The sequence below is a fragment of the Diabrotica virgifera genome, chromosome 2 (genome assembly GCF_917563875.1).
Source record: "Diabrotica virgifera virgifera chromosome 2, PGI_DIABVI_V3a".
NCBI lineage: Eukaryota > Metazoa > Arthropoda > Insecta > Coleoptera > Chrysomelidae > Diabrotica > Diabrotica virgifera.
The window spans coordinates 30,048,054-30,062,085 of record NC_065444.1 but is presented as its reverse complement, the minus strand read 5'-3'; the positions used below and the strand labels follow the sequence as shown (position 1 = coordinate 30,062,085).

The window sequence follows — 14,032 nt, the reverse complement described above, 5'->3', positions numbered from 1 at the left end:
TATTTCCGCGTCGGCCGGTAAAATATACGTAAGTTCCGAAGATACTGTAATGCACGTCGAAATTCCGGATTACGGTACAAACACTTTAATTATACGCGGTGTGTTATAATTATCCATTTTAGAGATATACTGTTTATTTTTCGCTTTAATATTTTGCAAGCTGTTAACTCTTTTGACTTAAAGCTAATTATAGAAGATGAAAGTACAAAGGCTTTTATTTAATTTAGAATCTTGGGGGTTTGTCTTAAGATCGGGTAGATTTTTAGAGGCCCGCACAGCTGGGATGTTCAAAGATAAGATACAAAAACGACAAGGAATACAAGGATAGGAAGATGAAAAGGAGGAAGGGCCAGAACGAGATGGTTAGATGATGTGGAAGACGACCTAAAAACTATGAATATAAGACAAAGGAGGAGAAGCGCATAAGAGAGGTCTGAATGGATATGCAAAGGGCCATCCAGGATTACGATGCCTTCTTCTTATTATTACTTGCTTCCTTAATGAACTCGCGCCTGTTCAGTCTTCAGATGCCTCCTCATCAGATATCCAGGTTGTCACTCTATCTATTAAGACGATTATAACGACATATGACGATTTACATGATAAGAATCTACGGAATATTAGTCGATAGGCAACCAATTATACATTTCACTGTATTCACTTGAATGGCAAGTCCGGCAAATTTCAATCTGCCGATCGGTGATGATCGGCAGACGACAGCAGAGTAGCAAGGCACGTAAAATAGGTATGTAGGACAGGTACCCTGCCAGTGCATGCGGGATGAAATTAGTAGTTTTACGTCGTTTTTGATATTGTAATTTTTTTAAGTTGTGTGTGTGTGTGTGTGAGTGAAAAAATGGCTTGGATGCGGATGCGGGTCCGTTAGCCACAGATTTTTATTTTATTTTTACCTCATTTTATTAGTTTTGTTATATTTATACCTATGTATTTCACTTAAATGACTATATTTGTTTCTTTCAAGTAGTTTATGAGTACTTTAAATATTTCCATTTTATGACAACTTAGTAGATATTCTATACTAATTGGAAAATGAACTTGTATTTGTCGTAAATTGTAATATAATTGATTTATATATCTCTCGTTAATTTTACATTCAAAAAAAATATGGTTCAAATCCTAATCGAAACATTATCACAAAAACAGACTGATGAATTAACTATTCCTAATTTGTGCAGATGTGCCTCATATTTTCCATGTCGAGTTTTTAATCTGACGATAGTAGAAATATCTTGCTTTAGCAGGTTATACTTAAATATGTATTCTAGTGGTGGAGGAAGTTCTTGATGTAAAGAAAAATATAAATTTTTTGATATGCTTGAAATATTTTTCCATTGTTTTTTCCATATTTTATTTATAGACTAAGAGCCGCTATAGGTGAAATTTCTTAATCATTTTAGGCACGATGGGACCCTATAACTTAAATAGTAGAACCTAAAAGAAAACGTTTGAACACTGTGCCGTCACTTTTCAGTGGCACATGCGTCGACAGTGGCGCATCAAACTTTCCACTTATGGACGGGATAAATAAATTAAAAGTTAACAGAACTTACTAACAGAATTAAATTTTTTTTATTTTTTTAAGTTCTATGTGATTAACACATAGGATTCATCATGATTTTAACCCACCACCCCCTTCCCCCTGCCCCCACCATCAAAAACTTCATTTTTCGTTTTTATTTTTTTTGGTGGGATGCAATCAATTTTAAAATTTCAAAAAATTCACACGCATAGTTGATGCTTTTATAAAACATGCCTATTTTTTATAGACCCATAGGTAGAGTGTATATAACCTCAAAAAATTAAAAGAATTTTTTTTTTCAAAAAATCGTATAACTTTTTTTGAGGAATAGCTGCCGGTCTAATTTTTTCTTAATCTTGTGTGTTTTATCAAACACTATATTTTAAATTTTTTTCAGATTTTTCCGTAAGTCTCCCCACCTTCAAAAATCCGAAAAACTGTTTTTTGGGGGGTTTTGGGGGATTTTCCCTATTTTATAGACTTCATAATATATCAAATCAATTTTGTTTTTATAGGTTATATGTAACTTGAAGTAACTGAGTTCTTTAAAATATTTAAAAATCAGAAAAACACATTCAAACCCCCCAAAACCCCCTTAAAAAACAGTTTTTTGGATTTTTGAAGGTGACCAACGTTACAGAAAAATCTGAAAAAAATTAGAAATATAGTGTTTGATAAAATACACAAAACTAAGAAAAAATTAGATCTGCAGATATCCCCAAAAAAAAGTTATATACTTTTTTTCAAAAAAAAAAAATTTTTAATTTTTTTGATGTTATGTACACTCAACCTACAGGTCTATAAAAAATAGACGTGTTTTATAAAACCCTTAACTATGCGTGTAAATTTTTTGACATTTTAAAATTGATTGCATCCCACCAAAAAAAATAAAATCGAAAAATAAAGTTTTTGATGGTGGGGGCAGGGAGAAGGGGGTGGTGGGTTAAAATTACGATGAATCTTATGTCTTAATCACATAAAACTTAAAAAAATGAAAAAAATTAAATTCTGGTAATTAGGGAGGGTATTTTTTAATTTATGTATCCCGTCCATAAGTGGAAAGTTTGATGCGCCACTGTAGACGCATGTGCCACTGAAAAGTGACGGCACAGTGTTCAAACGTTTTCTTTTATATTCTACTATTTAAGTTATAGGGTCCCGTCGTGCCTAAAATGATTAAGAATTTTCACCTATAGCGGCTCTTAGTCTATTAATCTAGCTTTGACGTCATTATTGCATCTGTTGATAAGATCTGAGTTAAGATCTCACCTTTTTTTATTGCATCTTTGTCCAACTCATCCACTTTCTCATTACCCAGTATACCGGCATGCCCTTTTGACCATATAAATACTACTTCCACTTTAGACAAATTATTTTTTATATTACATAAAATTTTTGATTTGTATGAACTAAAATCAGTGTTTTCAATTGCATATATTGCAGATCTGGAGTCTGTTATTATCACAGCTTTTTCAATATTATTCTCATTGATCCATTCTAGAACTGTTTCGATGGCTATAATCTCAGCTGTAAAAATACTACTAATACTAGATAATTTGTAATTATTATGTTGATGGGTATTTTGCACATACATAGCACATCCTACTCCTGTTTGATTTTTAGAACCGTCTGTGTAAATTACTGTGTAATCCACAAAGTCGCTCAGTATAGATTTTACTAAAATATTATTTAAATGATTTGATTCTGTATATTTAGGAATTATGATTCTTGGCTTTTATCAAAGTTTTATACGGAAATTTATAAATTGGTAATAATTTACTGTTGTGTAAATCGGTATAATTCCTGGTTTCAATGAATGCATCTGTTATTTTTTTTAAGTTGTTTTTTAAAGTTTATCAAATTGTAAAAAATAAAAATCTCATATATGGATTGAAGCATTTTAATTAGATGGTATGCCTATTTGAGGAGACAAAAAACCTTGCCGACTCTGTCTCTAAAGCCACGAGCTGCCAATGCCATAATGATTTGCCTGTGATATCTCGGACTATTTTCATTTGTCATAATTGGCCTAACTACTGTCCTATAAATCTTGGCCTTTGTTTCTGTCCGTAGATGTGTGTTGTACCAGATAGTGTGTTTAAAACATCCTGCTATTCTGTTTGCTTTGTTTATTTATTGGGCAACTTCCCCTTCTGTATCTCCATAACTTCTGTGCATTAGTACTCTCAGGTAGCTGATACTTCTTTCTTGCTGGATTATTTTGCTGTTGATTTCCAGCTTCCACCTTATTGGATCTTTAGAGATTACCACACTTTTTGTTTTATTAGGTGATACAGTCGAACCAGCTTATTAGAATACCAGTGTTATAGGAATATCCCGGTTTAAGGTATACAAATTTGAGGTCCAGAAACATTTCTACTAGCCATGAATGATCGGTTATTAGAATATCCCGGTTATAGGAATACTTTTGCTTGTCACGAAGGCTATTCCAATAAGCGGGTCGACTGTATTATCATGATGAACTTTCTATCCATTACATTAAATTCATATAAAAGTCTCTAAAAGGTCAACTTCACTCTCTGCAATAAGTATGGCATCATCTACGTAGGCATAGCATACTAGAATTGCCAAAAGAAGATGGCAATGATACCAAAAGAAGAAATTATTTGAAATGTTTACTTACATTTGACTGTCACCACTACAATGATTGGACCTATAGAATAATTCATTTACTTTTTCAATAATATAGTTTGAACTAAATTTAGTCTCATCCTGTTGTTTTACAAAACCCTCGTTCCCGTTATCAACTTTAGTCCACTTAGCTTTGCATCTAATACTAACTTCGGGTACTTTTAAAGGTGTTATAGGCTGTTCTTCTTGATTTAGGTTTTCACTAGTCAAATTATCTTTGTCTTGGTTTTTATTAAGAGTTGTTATTTTACTTTTAGTTTTGGACATGTATGGTTTAAGATTAGGAGTTAACTTGTATCTTGCTAGTCCTGCTCCTTTCTTTAAAAACGGTTGTTTTCGTTTGGCTGGTGGTAAATATGGCTGGTCATCTGCAAGTTTATCTTCAAGCAATTCATTAAAGGGTTTTGTAGTGGGCAATATAACTTGTCTGTCCAAATCAACACAATTCATATCTTTCGAAACTCTTGGAGATTTTGATTCGTTTATTGGTGTTACACCATCCAGGGAATCAATATCTGATAAATCTATACATTCTTGCGAATTTTCTTGTTGTTTTTGCAATAAATTGTCATAATTTCCTTGCCATAATTTTAACTCTTGCAATCTTATTAAATATGGAGATGACATTAAAGACATTCTGTATAACTAAGTCAATTATCCATAATACAGTATTGAAATTGAAAATTGTATATTATATTTATAAAAAAATGTTTTGAAAACTTTGAAAAAAAAATGATTTCCGTTTGTATTTTATAAACAAATATCGTTAAATGTCAAATTTGAAACTTTTACAAGTAGATGTTGCCAGATGTATGCTAAGCATGACAAATTACTTAAAACTTGGGCAGCAATATTTTGTCTCTAAAAAAATCATAAAGCTCCTGGACTAGACGGCATTCAAGTGGAATTACTTCGAAAAGGGGAAAAACTTAATGAAAAATAAAGTATTACGAATCGAGACTAATAAAACGTTATTTTTATGTAGGTAGGTACTTTAATTGCGGCAACATTGCAACATAGCAGCTATCAATCACGTATTTAGGCAAAATACATTTCAAGCCCGTAGTCCAGTAGAATTATCTCAAGTCTCAAATTTAATAAAAAAAGTTCTTTCTACAAATCTGTACCGTGGAGGTAAACAGTCGTATATCCACAATGTATACATTTGCAAGAAAGCGCAAAACATACAGACTAGTCAATAAACTATAAAAAAAAATTATTTCCATTACGTCAATTCAACATTATTGGTATATTATAATATTTATGTAAATGCAAATCTATTACTGGGTATTAGTATTGTTAAGAAATTATTTACCTGATGTATAATAGTGGGAGTTACGACTTTTTACCTCTATGTCTTTAAACAGGTTATAATATGCAAAATAAAAATCGTAAGTGATTACAAAAATAGTATATTCCGTATTTAAAAATGCAAAAACCAAATCACAATGGAACAAAAAAGAACTCTTGTTTTTCATTATCCCGTTTTAAAACCCTCAAAATACCATTTAATATAAAAATGGAGCTACGATTGTTTACCACTACCGCATACGAAAGCATATTCATCATAGAAAAAAGTGTTGTGTGATTTGGTAGAATGCGATCTTACTCTTTAAAAAACATGTCACGTATTTCAGCGCCATCTCAGCACCTGGTTAAATGGAAGGATACTACAAATCTGGCCTCCACATAAGTGGTCTGTAGCTTCGACATGATAGGTGTGAAATTTTAAACGCTCTTGTTGTTGATTGGATAGGAAGGGTGCCACAATCTAGCCTCCATGCTAGGTACGTAGCCTCCATACGGTACTTCCAATATTTAATATTTTATTCAATTGGACAATAAAGGTAAAACACAAACAACTTTTGTTTCTTACTTATTTATTTATAAAATAATGTGACATTTTACATAGAAATATGAGTATTTAATTTGGATTAAATAAATGTTTACTTGTTGAACTTTTCCACCGTCTGCACACAACAGCTGAACGGAGCCATTAGACCTAACAACAAAACGCGAAATAAAGTGTGTATTTTAAAACTGTTGGATAAACAGTACCTACAATCAGAAAAACTTACCTTTAAAAAGATACACGATTACAAAATAACAAAAATATCAAAAAACACGACTGAATATCAGCTTTTTATGGTGACACAAAAAACACATCACATAACCGACCATATAAAATAACTGAACGACAACGAACGAACGAACACGAACACAGATTACAGATTCACAGATAGCGCAGGATTTGTCAAAAGTCATGTTCCACCAATCACAATGCCGACATCAGCGCCTCTGACTAAACGGAAGGAAAATAAATACGATTACATGTTTTTTATTAGAGTTAGCGGGGCATGATATTCATGATATTCATGCCCCGCTAACTCTAATAAAAAACATGTAATCGTATTTATTTTCCTTCCGTTTAGTCAGAGGCGCTGATGTCGGCATTGTGATTGGTGGAACATGACTTTTGACAAATCCTGCGCTATCTGTGAATCTGTGTTCGTGTTCGTTCGTTCGTTGATTCGTTGTCGTTCAGTTATTTTATATGGTCGGTTATGTGATGTGTTTTTTGTGATATTCAGTCGTGTTTTTTGATATTTTTGTTATTTTGTAATCGTGTATCTTTTTAAAGGTAAGTTTTTCTGATTGTAGGTACTGTTTATCCAACAGTTTTAAAATACACACTTTATTTCGCGTTTTGTTGTTAGGTCTAATGGCTCCGTTCAGCTGTTGTGTGCAGACGGTGGAAAAGTTCAACAAGTAAACATTTATTTAATCCAAATTAAATACTCATATTTCTATGTAAAATGTCACATTATTTTATAAATAAATAAGTAAGAAACAAAAGTTGTTTGTGTTTTACCTTTATTGTCCAATTGAATAAAATATTAAATATTGGAAGTACCGTATGGAGGCTACCTACCTAGCATGGAGGCTAGATTGTGGCACCCTTCCTATCCAATCAACAACAAGAGCGTTTAAAATTTCACACCTATCATGTCGAAGCTACAGACCACTTATGTGGAGGCCAGATTTGTAGTATCCTTCCATTTAACCAGGTGCTGAGATGGCGCTGAAATACGTGACATGTTTTTTAAAGAGTAAGATCGCATTCTACCAAATCACACAACACTTTTTTCTATGAGCATATTATCTAATATACGCACGTATTTATGGAGTTGCTATGGATATATCATAGAGTTATATATTAGCATAGAGAGAGTGTCATTCAGAGCGAAGTGACGGCACCATCTTTTTTATTTGGATTAGTGCTGTTTCACTCTTACGCATAGTAAAGCTGCTATAGTTGTCCTCTTCTTCCGTGCCTATATTCACACTGAATGTCATCATAGATTTGCGATACAATGTGTTAGAAAGAGATGCAGCAAACCAGTCCATGAGATCTTGTCGTCAGGAAGCGCGGAAGGTAGGCTCCCTCTATGTTAATATATACCTCTATGGGATATATACTACTGTTTACCTCAACTGACTAATGGAGTTGCTATTGTTTCTAAACGCCTTATCTAGGCAACTAATAACGCTGGATGTACGATTTTTTGCCACAATATGCTATGAAAAGCTGATAACAAGAGCGTGGTATTAACTCCATTTCGGCAAAAAGTGGAGTTACGACTGTTTACCTCCACGGTACAGAAATAGGTTTAATTATTTTAGTTTTCTTTGGGTTTCGACCAATCATCATCATTCTCTTTGCCTTATCCCTATGCGGGATCGGCTTCCCTAATTGCATTTCTCCACACAATTCTATCTTGGGTCATATCAATGTTAATCCCCTTTACCAACATGTCCTGCCTTATCGTCTCCCCCCAGGTCTTCTTTGGTCTTCCTCTCCTACTCCTTCCAGGAATCTGCACTTCAGCTATTCTTCCTATTGGGTGATTAACGTCTCGACGTTGAACATGACCAAACCATCTTAACATATGCTCTCTCATTTTGGCATCAATTGGTGCCACACCTAGACTTCCCCTAATATACTCATTTCTAATTTTATCTTTCTTTGTCACTCCACTCATCCATCTAAGCATTCTCATTTCCGCCACATGCATATTCGTTGTTCCTCTTTCTTTTTCACTGCCCAACATTCAGTTCCGTACATCATAGCCGGTCTTATGGCTGTTTTATAGAATTTTCCCTTCAGCTTCATTGGAATTTTTCTGTTGAATTGAAATAACTTTTCATTGCTTTCGACCAATATTTCTTGATATTTGTTACAGCGTTTCGACATCATTGTCATCAACAGCTTTATAACAGGACAAACCAAATTGCTAGTATCTCCTGAAAATAGATACTCTTTCCATCTCTCTACTAGGTTTGACTAGGTAATCTGTTGTAGTAAGTAATTTACCTGTCTTGTATCTTACAATGTTCGAACAGTTGGGCCCGTTTTTTGTTAGTTGTCTATTAATTTGGTACCTATTGCTCTCTAGTTCTGTTATTGTGTAGTGCAGCTGTTTCTGCTTGTTTTGCCAGTTCTTCAGCCCACCTTTTTTGAAGTTATACTTCTTTAGGCACAAGGGTGAATTTTTACATTCCCTGGCGCATGCGCACATTCCCTTATGTAGCGAAAATAAGGTGTGCGTGAAAAGAATATATTATTAGTGTTTTTAGTAAATATATTTATTATAATTATTATATCTGTGGATTTGGCTTCCTCCTAATAAGTACCTATTATTGAAAATTTTTATTTTCAATTAATGTATCTGTCACCGTGATTTTAATTATGTCCGAGAAATGATCGACTGAATACAAAAACGGTGGTAGGTGATCGGTAGAGCATTCACCTAGGGATCGAGAGGTCCCCTGTTCGGACCCGACAAAGTCATATCTTTTTTTTTATTTTTGTATTCTTTTTGTTCTTTCTAAAATTAGTTTAATATTTAAATACAATACAAGAAACTGTTTAAAGTAGATAGGTATATTGATTTCGTTGAAATCATAATATGAAGTTAGATTATATTATGATAGAAGTATAACTTCTTACGTGCGTATAAAGTACACACACATTATTTTTGTCTCTTCTTGCATTGCTTTTAGCTGCTTTATTTATTGTTTTATATTATTGTTGTCTAATCGCTCTTTCTTCTACAGTTCTTGCTTGCAAGATATCTTCTTTTAGCTATTTCCCTTACGTTCCCTTGTTTTGAGTTCCAGTTCCTCCCTAAACATATGTTTTCCTAGGGGTGTTTTTAGTTGGTCTGAATTGTATATCGGTCTATTTCGTTTCTTGCCGTCTTGATTTTAATGGTACCGATTAGGTGATGATGGTCACCTGCGATCTCTGCTCCTCTTCTATTACATACATCACCCAGCAAACAGGTTTGAGCCCAGTTACGTGATAATTACGTTAAATTTACGGCAAATTTCAACGAATACGTAACTCGGAGATTTATGACGGGAAAAAAACGTATTTCAGTGCCAAATCATTCACCAATATATTTTTGATTCCTTTATACATGTTTGACATTAGAATAATATAAAATCATAATGACGAATATTGTACATGTTTTTTATCATAGGTGTGAATGTCGGTTACATCGCAAAGGTACGTTTATTTCACGTAATAATCACGAAACAGAAATAACTTCCTTTGGTTAAATTTTGAGAAATATTTTTGAAAACAAAATTTTACAACGGTGTTGGTTAAATACGTATAGCTTGAATTTTACTCCCTGTATTTTATGGACGTCGAAAAATTAGATGTATTCCACGTAAAGTAATGTAAATAATACAATATTTAAACAAAAAGTTTATGATTTCGCTTTTAAAATCATTTAGCATAACTATTTCAATCCAACCTTGATTTGAAGCTATTTTTGCTATTTTTTTTTTTCTTTAAAAATATCACAGCTAAAATGATGTCGAGTCTAATTTTCAAATCGCGCGCGGTGATGACGTACTACCAAGCCTTTCTCCTCCTTTAAATACTATCACGTGACCACGATACGTGATTAACATAGTTGGTTCGAAAACTAAATTAATCGATTTATCGAATAATAGATACGTTTCGATAGGATTATTTTTTTATATTATTCTGGTATTGAAATAGATTTTTAGTAAGACCAATTAGGTAATAGCAGAAGAAATTTAAAAACAAAAAGAAAATATGTAATACTAATTTAAAGTAAGTAGAATAGTTTAACTGTAATTTAAAAATAATCGATTTTTATAATCGATGAGCATAACCTCTAATTCTCTAATATCAGCTTCTCACATTTCTCCTCACAACAAAAAGTGAAAGTGAAACGTGAAGAGCTTTATTTCCCTCGTTTTATTTTAGGCGGGTTTATTTATATAATAATGCCTTTCGTATTAACGTTTACCTCACTGCTCGAGGGTTGAAGTGTCGTCAAAATAAAAAGTGACCTGTGTTGTGTTTTGTGTTGGCAAATTTTTTAATGCGTCTTTAGGTCGGTAGCATTTTTGGTTCATTATCTTGTATAATAATTATACAAGACAAATGTTTTAAAGTCTCTAAATTCTACTTTTTAAAATAAACATTGTTAATACTTTATAGGCTTGTTTTATTTATGTCATATGAGGATAATAATTACATGATTAGTAAGTTAATTAAGGTCGAATTATTTACGTGAACCGAAAGATATGTTGATCAACACGTATTTGCAACGTGAATTTCCCGAAACATTTTATTGGTATTTAAGGTGAATAACACGTCTATTGAAGACGAGTTATTCACGTAATTTAAAGACGTATTTTCAATGTGACATTCCAACCAAATTTTCACGTGAAATTCACGTAAGCAATTTACGTATATTGGTGACAAATGTACCAGAAATTCACGTAATTAACACGTCGGTCTGTTTGCTGGGCAAGATGGGTAGATCTCCATCTTTTTGATATGGCGATATGTGGTCTATTTATTGATTTTGTCTTGCATGACCAGGTGCAGTCCATGTAAAGTTGTGAATATTTTTATGTGGGAAGATGCTTTCACCAATAATCTAAGATATGATTGAAACAAAAACTTGTTAAGCGCTCTCCGTTTTCACTCATCGTTCCCAAGCCCATTACAGTTTCTCGTTGTCTTCTCCAACTTTATAGCGTTCAAATCCTCCAACACTATAGCATATTGCCTTTGGTTTAATTGTTGGGTCGTTTGATCTAGTTGTTGTTCGTAGAAAATGTCTTAATCTGCATGGAGAGATGTGTTCCTGGGAGCATGGCACTGAGTAACTCTTATATTACAGTATCTGGTATAGAATCTGACTTTCTATCTATCATGAATCAGATTCCATGAAGAATGGCTTTCTTTTGACTCGTTTACTGAGTAGAAGACAGAAGACGCACTCTACTCTAGTGACTTCCATTGTCTTTGCCACTGCATAATAGGAGTTCTCCTGTTCGTGTATGGTGTTCACCTTTGCATAATCATATCTTCCTTCCGATAGACCAACAAAGCTTAGTTTATATATATTTAATTTTTTTACTGCCTCGGCTAGTTAAGAAATCTCATACAGGGTTTTAGCAGCTCAGCGACCAAATCATGTCCGTGTTTTCGGTAATGCTAGAGTCGTCAACATTTGGTCCGTCCGGTTTGTTTCTACCAAAGTTTCAGTAATAAGATCTAATTTTAGATGGGTTGCTTATTGGCCTTCCGCACCCGAGTCTGGTGCCGAGGCTGCAGACTGAAGCTTCCAGACAAGCCTCAGGGGATAGAGGTCCTGGAGATGGCAACGACATTTCCTTCCTGCAAGATGTTATAGGGTTATATAGTTTATACTCGGTCGTCAGAGCCTCGTTTGTAATAACACAGCAGGACACTTTGGAGTGTCGGATCCACAAAGTGTAAATCTTGACTCATCAATAAAAAGTGGAGTTCTGGTGCAAAACTTAAACGTGCCATACGGTGTGCCCTCGGTAACAGTGGAGCAGTAACAGGCATTCTGGCTCTGATTCCAAATTCCCTTAATCTGTTTCTAACCGAATTAGCACTTATTCAAACATTACGGGCTGCGTAGAAAGATCATTTTGCAGTTTTCTGGCTGTAACATGATGTGGTCGCAAAGTATGCAGATGTAAATAACGTTCATCTGAGGGGTTCGTGCACCTGGGACATCCTGGAACTGGTCTATCCTCCACTTTCTCTTAAAGCTCTTGAAACGCTGAAGAACGCACCATCTCATTGAAAACTCAAGCAGACATAGTGCACAGATCAAATTTTCGAACACAAATAATGTCCAAAATAAATAGTCTCCTTTATAAACCGGGCAGTATCGTCGCCCCCGCTAGCGAAATTATTCCGAAAGAAGTCCTTATCACATATCCATAGGGTGCCGGGCGGTGCCGTGGTCGAAAAATTGTTTAAACAATTTTTTTAAACAAATTCACAAAAATAATTTTTTCATTTCGAACAATTTTTTTTTAGATAATTTGGCTTATTCTGAGCAAAAAAAATCTGTCATTTTTTTCTAAAATTGATTGTTGTCGAGTTATATGCGATTAAAATTTGGAAAAATGCGAAAATGGCCATTTTCATGGCTTAATAACTCTATTAAACATTATAATTATGAAATTCAAAAAATGACAAAATCAAGTTTCAAACTCCTTCAAGGCCCTGAAGAGATTTTTGTCACTATTTTATTACAGAGCTGTTATTTTTGCTTATTAACAATTAGCGCAGGATGTATCGTCGCCCCCCGTTAGTGAAATTATTCCGATTCCATTTTTTTGCAGAAACTTACTCAAAACGAGGTCCTTATAACATATCCACAGGGTGCCGGGCGGTGACGTGGTCAAAAAATTGTTTAAACAATTTTTTTAAACAAATTCACAAAAATATTTTTTTATTGTGAAAGATTTTTTTTAGATAATTTGGGTTATTCTGAGCAAAAAAGATCTCTTGTGATTTTTCTCTAAAATTGATTGTTGTCGAGTTATATGGCCATTTTCGCATTTTTCAAATATTAAATCGCGTATAACTCGACAACAATCAATTTTAGAAAAAAATCACAAGAGACCTTTTTTGCTTAGAATGTCCCACACTATCTAAAAAAATTGTTCGAAGTGAAAAAATTATTTATGTGAATTTGTTTATAAAAAATTGTTTAAACAATTTTTCGACCACGTCACCGCCCGGCACCCTGTGGATATGTTATAAGGACCTCGTTTTGAGTAACTTTCTGCAAAAAAATGGAATCGGAATAATTTCACTAACGGGGGCGACAATACATCCTGGACTATAGCGCTAATTGTTAATAATTAAAAATAACAGCTTTGTAATAAAATAATGACAAAAATCGCTTCAGGACCTTGAAGAAGGGATTTGAAACTTGATTTTGTCATTTTTTGAATTTCATAATTATAATGTTTAATAGAGTTATTAAGCCATGAAAATGGCCATTTTTGCATTTTTCATCAATCAATTTTAGAAAAAAATGGCAGGAGACCTTTTTTGCTCAGAATAAGCCAAAATATCTAAAAAAAATTGTTCGAAATGAAAAAATTATTTTTGTGAATTTGTTTAAAAAAAATTGTTTAAACAATTTTTCGACCACGGCACCACCCGGCACCCTGTGGATATGTTGACCTCTTTTTGAGTAAGTTTTTGCAAAAAAATCGAATGCTAGCGGGGGCGACGATACTGCCCGGTCTATTAACAATGTTTTGTTTACTGTTTTTTTTTTCGGCAAAAACACGCTTCCACTTGAAATGTTATGGTAGGGGAGCCCAAGCGGGGATTTTTGCAGTTACTCGAGCGCGTCAGATTATCATATGGGCAGTTCGTTAAGGGGGGCCCGAAAAAAAAATCGATCCTTAAAAAACTCGAAATTGTCAGATTAAGATAAGGTAAGT

At 33.7% G+C, this 14,032-nt stretch overlaps 1 protein-coding gene and 2 long non-coding RNA genes across 4 annotated transcripts in view; 1 reads left to right on the top strand and 2 right to left on the bottom strand.

The window, feature by feature from the left end:
- Positions 1-4,950, bottom strand: part of LOC114335788 (centromere protein J) — a 38,893-nt gene extending 33,943 nt beyond the window's left edge. Inside the window, exon 1 of one of the 2 annotated variants that reach the window (XM_028286078.2) lies at positions 4,185-4,950. In XM_028286078.2, the coding sequence (XP_028141879.2) occupies positions 4,185-4,828 (644 nt within the window). In that variant the 5' untranslated portion in view covers positions 4,829-4,950. The remainder of the gene's footprint in view (positions 1-4,184) is intronic. The other variant, XM_028286077.2, reaches the window with a different exon arrangement.
- Positions 4,951-6,055: 1,105 nt separating this feature from the next.
- LOC126880677 (uncharacterized) lies at positions 6,056-6,548 on the bottom strand. Its single transcript, XR_007696672.1, has 2 exons — positions 6,271-6,548; positions 6,056-6,194 (listed from the first exon to the last, which is right to left on the bottom strand). It is a non-coding gene; the product is annotated as an uncharacterized LOC126880677 (long non-coding RNA).
- Positions 6,549-6,773: 225 nt separating this feature from the next.
- On the top strand, positions 6,774-7,048 carry LOC126880676 (uncharacterized). The gene is made up of 2 exons (XR_007696670.1): positions 6,774-6,833; positions 6,910-7,048. It is a non-coding gene; the product is annotated as an uncharacterized LOC126880676 (long non-coding RNA).
- Positions 7,049-14,032: the final 6,984 nt, after the last annotated feature.